The sequence below is a fragment of the Elephantulus edwardii genome, unplaced genomic scaffold, assembly GCF_000299155.1.
Source record: "Elephantulus edwardii isolate Elephantulus edwardi_28Jun2011 unplaced genomic scaffold, EleEdw1.0 scaffold00326, whole genome shotgun sequence".
NCBI classification, from domain to species: Eukaryota; Metazoa; Chordata; class Mammalia; order Macroscelidea; family Macroscelididae; genus Elephantulus; species Elephantulus edwardii.
Window position 1 is genome coordinate 809,926 of NW_006400076.1, and position 8,027 is coordinate 817,952.

Sequence of the window (8,027 nt, forward strand, 5' to 3'; positions counted from 1 at the left end):
GGAGGAGGGTAGAGAGAATAGTGCAACAATGAATGAGTGGAAGCCCAAAATCTCTGTAAATGTTTATGAAAATTAATAAAATATAATTATAGAAAAAAAAAAGAAGATAATTTTGTCCTGGCTACTTGATGGAGAAAAACAACAACAACAAAATGCAGCATGCCCAGGAAACATGCAACTCTTTTGTACTCCTTTGAAGAATCAAACTCACTGGAGAAATTTTGAGTAAAAAAAAAATCAGTCACCTGTATCAGTATTATAATCAGCCTCTTCTGTGCACAAAAATAAGTAATTTTAGACAATTTAAAATGGAATGTTCAAAATTTAGAAAAATCCTTGGTAGTACCGCATTTAAATGCTTGGCTTGTAACTGAAAAGTCAATGCTTCCAACTCACTAGCCACTTTACAGAAGAAAGATGTGAAAAAAAAAATTTAAAAATTAAAAAAAAGAAAGATACAGCTGTCTGTTTCCATAAAAATTAACAGCCTACTAAGGGCAATGAGTATTAAAATTTATAGCCTCTAAGTGGAAGCCATTTCATTTTATTTCTTCTTAAGTGAATTATGTGATAGAAATAAGAAAAAAGATTCATTGGAGATAAGAAAAATAATAATTTTTCACCTCACACACATTTTATCTTCATTTGTAATCTTAAGGAATGACTTTACTTTTTACTCATAATATAGCTTCATTTATTTTCATAAGAAAAAAATAGAAAATGCAACAAATATGTACTGTACCTTTAAAAGACTGTTTACAACAGTATCACGTAAGGGGATAATTCCATCTGGATTTTCACTATTCACATCAGCACCAGCTTTTAATAACTCTACATCAGATCCCTCACTAGATGCCTCATGGAGTGGTGTCCAACCTAAAATGAGAGAAGACAAGCTGAGGATTATAAACCAATTTCCATATGATCTCTTTCAGTTTTTTGAATTAGTAGAATATCAATGTTGATTCATATATAATAAATATTAAATAGAAAATATGTCATTGGAAATTTTGCCTTAAAATATGTACTTTTAATTTTAAAAAGCAAATTAGTCCAGTTATAAATGTTTCCTAATACAAATACCAAACAAATTAATTTCACCTCAAACATTTGTTAATAAGGAGCCCAAACAGAAGACTCAGAGACATAATGCATAATGGGACCAGAGTAAACGCCAACCCTGTCAATTTGTTTCTACTCAGATAATAGAGCACTATCATTTCTGATTTTGATATTTGTATTGTCTTTAAAATGACATTTGAGTCAAACATTTAAAAATTTTCCCTCTGAAATTCCTACACAAGACTCTTGGGTGCTTGAGAAAAACGTTAAAAGACCTATTTTTTAAGAGGAGATTTAGTATAAAAAGAGAAGGGATCAAAAAAGAAAGTATAAAGAAAGGAGGAAAGAAAAGATAGGAAAAGGAAATGGGGACAAGGTTGCCTTCTTTCCAAAGTAAGGAAACGAAAGTAAGGTTTCTAAAGAAAAGGCCAAAAGAAAGTTGTCCTTACTCCCAAATCTATGTAGCTTCTTCCAGTGTTAAAACTGTTTAAAAAAATCTTTTTTCAGACATCAAGATAAATCTTACAACTCAATTATAGAATATGAAAAGGATCATTCCTAATTAGAGTAATGCATTGTTGTTGTTATGTGCCGTCGAGTCACTTGCAACTCATAGCGATCCTATGTACAACAGCCCTAAACCCTGCTCTATCCTGTGCCAATCGCATTGCCTCTGACACACCCATCCTGATTACCTCAGTCACTGAATCAATCCATCTCATAGAGGGTCTTCCCCTCTTGCGCCGTCCCTCCACCCTCCCAAGCATGACGTCCCTCTCCAAGGATCTGGCCCTCCTTGCAACATGCCCAAAGTATGTCATATGAAGCCACAGAATTCTTGCCTCCAAGGAGTTGCTTGGTTTAATCCTCTCCAGGATGAATCTGTTTGTTTCCTTGGCAGTCCATGATACATTCAATACTCTTCTCCAGCACCACAGCTCAAAGGTATCAATTCTCCTTCTGTCTTCCCCAGTCATCGTCCAACTCTCTGATGCATAACAAGTAATTACAAAGACCATGGCCTGTATCAGGCACACCTTAGTCTCCAAAGAGACACCGTTGCTCTTGAGTACTTTAGAGAGGTCCCTAACAGCAGACTTTCCCATCGTGATACGTTTTATTTCCTGACTGCTGGTGCCAAGAGAGTTGACCATGGAGCCGAGCAAACTGAAGCTGTGAACAATCTCAATCTCTTTGCCACCCATCCTGATACTACCAATTGGTCCAGTGGTGGGAATCTTTGTCTTCTTGACATTGAGCCTCAGTCCATACTGAAGGCTGCAGTCCTTGACCCTCTGCAGCAAGTGCATGAGATCCTCCTCAGTTTCAGCAAACAGGGTTGTGTCATCTGCATAACACAGATTGTTAATAGATCTTCCACCAATCCTGATGCCACAATTCCCCTCATAGAGCCCAGCCTCCCGGATCATCTGCTCTGCATACAGGTTGAAAAGGTATGGAGACAGGACACATCCTTGGCGTACACCCTTCCCAATTTTGAACCATGCAGTGTTAACCTGCTCTTTTCTGAAGACTGCCTCTTGGTCCAAGTATAGGTTTTGCATTAGCACGATTAAATGTTCTGGGATTCCTATTCTTCTCAGAGTCATCCACGGTTTGTTATGATCCACACAGTCAAACACCTTTGCATAGTCAATGAAACACAGATAGACATTCTTCTGGTATTCCCTGCTTTCAGCTAAGATCCATCTAACATCAGCTACAATATCCCACGACCCCTTCTAAACCCAGTCTCGACTTCTGGCAGTTCTCTGCTGATGTGCTGTTCCAGTCATTTTTGGATAATCTTCAGTAGAATCTTGCTTTCATGTGAAATCAATGATATTGTTCTGTAGTTTCCACACTCAGCTGGGTCACTTTTCTTTGGAATGGGAGCAAATATAGATCTCTTCAGTCAGTTGGCCAAGTAGTTATTCTCCAGATTTCTTGGCACAACTTGGTAAGTACAACCAGGGCAGCATCTGTTAGCTGAAATACTTCAATTGGTATACCATCTATTCCTGGGGCCTTATTTTTTTGCTATTTCCTTCAAAGCAGCTTGAACTTCTTCCTTCATCACCATAGGCCCTTGCTCATATGTTATTTCATTAAATTCTTCTGTATCTGCCAATTAAAATTGAGCAGCACAGGTATGAAATGTATATGCCCATGAGTTCAAATTAAAAATACAATGGAAAGGACTCAAACCTGCATTATCTTTCATATTCACATCTGCTCCAGAGTTTATTGGGACTTCACTTGAGATAAATTTCCTCTTTTAGCAGCTAAATGAAGTCGACCTTCCCCTTCAGCATTCCTTTTATTGATTCCAGTTGTTTTTATTTCTGTAAAATTTCCATGCAAAACTGAGAATTCTTTTCTGCCAGGTGCAGGATCCTAGCAAATACATGTCAACTTCCTCAAAATATCCTGAGTACACTACACAGAAATACACATTATTTTTTAAAACAGAAAAAAAGGACAAAAGAATTCAGTATATTTGGGGGAACTGAAAAGTGTACTGATGGAGAAGTAAACAACTTATCAAAGAGGGGAATATTCTACCCAAGTGCCTACATCCAAACACAGGCACTCAGCACTTGGGGCATCAAATACCATGGGAAACAGCATGTGTGAAGCCAAGCTAGAAGCAGGGATACTGATTCAAAGTTTATAAACAGAACAGTTGGGACTTGCAGCCCCCTTTTACAGCCATGAATAGCCTAGTAATTATGTTTCTTGCCCAATATCCTCACCCTCAAGTTAGGAACCTAAAAGTTTATTATCTGTAAAATTCTAACAGCAAAACTTCAAAAACATACACAAGGTTAAAGCAGTAAAGCAGGATAATAAAATGAAAGGGTATTAATTGAACTTTAATTCAACTCTAGTCTCAAGCTGAACCAATGCATAGCTGATTCTCCATTTGGTGTCAGAAGCTGTAAATCATATAATGGTATGGAGGACAGGATGCATCTCCAATGCATTTCTTTCCTGATTTTTAAACATGCAGTGTTTCCTTGCTCAGTTCTGAGGACTGCTTACTGGTCTAAGTTTCTCAAAAGCACAATCAAGTGTTCTGAGATTCCCATCCTCAAGATTAGCCACACTTTGTTGCAATTCACATAGTCAAAAGCCTTTGCATAGTCAATGAAACACAAATAGACATTCCTCTGGTACTCTGTGCTCTCTGCCAAGATCCACCTGACATTGGAGATAATGTCTCTAGTGTCATGACCTCTTTTAAACCCAGCTTGTATTTCTGGCAGTTTTTGGTCATACTTCTGGCAGGTCTCTGATGATATACTGTTCCAGTCATTTTCGGATAATCCTCAGCAGAATTTTGCTTGCATGTGATATTTGTGATACTGTTTGATAACTTCCACACTCTATCAGGTCACCTTATTTTGGAATGAGCATAAATATGGGTCTCTCCCAGTCAGTTGGTGAGGTTGTTGTCCTCCAGATTTCTTGACACAACCTGGTAAACATGTCCATGGCAGCATCTGTTTGTTGAAGTATGTCAATTGGTATCCCATCAATTCCTGGGGCCTTAATTTTTGTCAACTCCTTCAGAACAGCAGGAAAAGACAGCCTCAGATGAGATGAATTGATACAGTAACTGGCGTAATGCGGGAAGGTGTGCTGGAGTCAGTGAAAATGACTCAGAGTAGGTCAGACTTCAGAGCTGTTGTACCTAAGGTTGCTTTGAGTCATATGTGACTTGACGGCACATAACAACAACAAATTGTATAGGGGGAGACTGCTCATCTTTAGCCTATAAAGCCACTGCTTGATTTAAAAAAATGGGGCATTGGGTCTATCAGAGCAAATCCGTAAAGACTATGCCACCAGAGCTCCCTTTAATTAAACCAGTAGTCTTCAAATAATCACCCCAGAGGAACAATATCATTGTTATCTGCCACAGCTATCTTCCACTGGCATTAAGACAAAAACCATACTAATCTAGGAGACTGAAATGAAAAACAAATTCAGTCCTCTAGTTGAAATACTGACGGATGCTATGGCAAAATCTTGAATGATCCAAGAATCATTGTGACAAAAAGAACTGACTTGACATGGAACCATTTCAGGAAGTAGTAGTATTATGATGAAAGACCAATGGTAATAGAGGAAGCAATTTAAGATGCACTGAAGACACTAGCAAAAAATAAGGGCCCAGGAATTGATGGAATACCCAGTTGACACATTCCAACAAACAGATGTGCTCATCAAGTTTTGCCAGTAAAACTAGAAGGCAACTATTTGGCTAACTGGGGGGAAAAAAATCCATGTTTGTTCCCATTTCCAAAAGAGATGATCCAAAACAATGTGAAAATTATTAAACAATATCATTAATACCAAATACAAGCACAATCTTGTTGAAAATGATTTAGGAAATAATAAACTGAAACAGTACATTTACAGAAACTCAGAAAATGCTAAAAATTCAACCTGCATTTGAGATGACGCTGTAGCACCAGGGATATCATTACTGATGTCAGGTGGATCTTTGCAGAAAGGAGAAAAACCAGAACAATGTCTATTTGTATTTTTTTGACTATGCAAAGTCATTTGACTATGTGAAACACAAAAAATTATGGCTAATATTGAGAAAAATGAGAATCCCAGAGACTTAATTGTGCTCATGTGAAACCTGCACCTAGACTAAAAGGCTATTGTCAGAATAAAGCAAGGGAACACTTTATGGTTTAAACTCATGAAAGGTGTTTGTTAGGGGCTGTATCCTTTCTCCTTATCTATCCAATTTGTATGCTGAACTCAAGAGATTGGATTCAAGAGATTGAAGAATTTGGCTTTAGGATTATAAGAGGACTCATCATGCAGATGACACAACCTTGTTGTTGATTGCCTTCTCTCCTGTTCCATTCGCACAAGCACAACAGTCTCATGATCGAGGTATAGGTTCCTCATGAGCACAATCAAATGCTCCTGGATTCCCATTCAGCAATCATATGTAAGCTGATTAACTGTCTCTGATTTAATTTACAATCAGCTATGGGTGGAAGCTGATTAACTGCATCTGATTTCATTTACAATCAGCTGTGGGAGGGAAGCTTCTTGTGTAGACAAAACAGGATCTGGTAGACATATTTAAAAGTCAGTTGGGTCCTGCCTGAAGGTGCCTCCTTTAGCTTGCAGCAGTTGGATGCTGGAAGGTAAGCATTTTTTATTTACTTGAAAGCTAGGGTAAACGGTTTGGGAATTTCTGATTGTGTTAGCAATCAAGTGTAAGCTGATTAACTATCTCTGATTTACAATTGGTTGTGGGTGGGAAGCCTCTTGTGCATGTAAACAGGATCTTTGTATGTAAAAGTCGGTTGGATCCTGCCTAAGGGTGAGCCTGTAGCTTGCTGAAGTTGGATCCTGGAGGGTGTTTTTTATTTACTCAAGCAAAAAAGGTAGGCATATAATAAACAATTTGAGATGAATATTTAAAAAGCACTCTATGTTACTTCAGTTGTTATTTCAATGCTGCTCTGGTTATAATTCTTTCTCAATATCCAAAGTTGATCTTGCCATTTTCTTCATTTTCTCTCTCATCTTCATCTTTTTTATATATTATAGGATACTTTAAAAACTTCCTTTGTCAATGTCACTGTAGATACGAATATACATATAATATTTTAAAATTTTTCTATTATATTTCTAATATTAAGAGTTCAGTTTTGTTCTTACTGTTCCTTCTTAGAGGTTAGAGGTTTATCTTTTTTTAAAAAAATGTTGATTTTTTTTTGTCCCTTATTTTTGCATTCTATTTCCTGTGATTTTCTTTGGTTTGTCCAAATGCATTGCATCTCCTCCTGACAGCTGGTACCTGGGGTATTGACTGTGCACCCAAGGAAGGTGAAATAGTTGATAATGTCGGTCTTTTCTCCATCTATCATGATACTGCTAATTCATTGGTTCAGTCTTTGTCTTTTTTTTATTTTATAATTTTTTTTATTTTAATAATTTTAATGAACATGTAGAGATATTTTGGATTTCCACTCATTCACTGCTGCACAGTCTTTGACTTTTCAATGTTGAGTTACCATTGATATTGAAGGCTGTAGCCTGATCTTCTGCAACAAGCATTTCAAGTCCTCCTCACATGCAGCAAGCAAGGTTATGCTATCTGTATAACATAGGTTGTTGATGAGCCTTCCTTCGATCCTGCTATCACATTCTACTTATAAAAGTCCAGCTTCTCGAATGATCTGTTCAGCATACAGACTGAATTGGTATGGATAAAGGTACAATTCTGACATACACCTTTCTTAATTTTAAACCATGAAGTGCTCCCTTGCTCCAGTCAGAGAACTGTTTCTTTGTCTATGTGTTGGTTTTGTATGAATAAAATTACAACTTCTGGGATTACCATTCTTCACAATGTAAGTTAATATTTGTTATGATACAAACAATCAGACGCCATTGCATAGTCAAGAAACACATTCTTCTGGTATGATATGTTTTTAGCCAGGATACATGTGCAAAATCCATCAGCAATATCACAGATGTTATGTTTTTTTGTCAATGTACTATTCTATCTATTTTCAGCAATAATTTACTTGCATATGATATTATGACCTCTCAAAATTATTAAGGAGCAATGATGTCAGTGTGAAGACTAGAGTGAGTATTCAGGCCATGGTCTTTTCAATTACTGAGAGCTATACGATAAATGAGGATTACAGAAGAAAAATTGTTATCTTTGAGTTGTGGTGTTGGAAAAGACACCTACATACATCTTGGGCTGTCAAAAGATTTATCTTCAAAAAAGTACTGACAGAGTGCTCATAAAAGGGAAAGATGGTGAAATTTTGTCTCACATAATTTGGTCATGTTGCTGTTGTTGTTATGTGCCGTCGAGTCACTTGCGACTCATAGCGACCCTATGTACAACAGCCCTAAACTCCGCTCTGTCCTGTGCCAATCGCACTGTCTCGGACACTCCCATCCCA

General features: G+C 37.3%; 1 protein-coding gene across 1 annotated transcript in view; it reads right to left on the minus strand.

The window, feature by feature from the left end:
• The window catches only part of ANKRD31 (ankyrin repeat domain 31), a 246,018-nt gene that overhangs the window by 78,744 nt on the left and 159,247 nt on the right, over positions 1 to 8,027 (minus strand). The window contains 3 exon segments of the mRNA XM_006901438.1: positions 743 to 876; positions 3,271 to 3,312; positions 3,315 to 3,407. Of these exon segments, the coding sequence (XP_006901500.1) occupies positions 743 to 876; positions 3,271 to 3,312; positions 3,315 to 3,407 (269 nt within the window).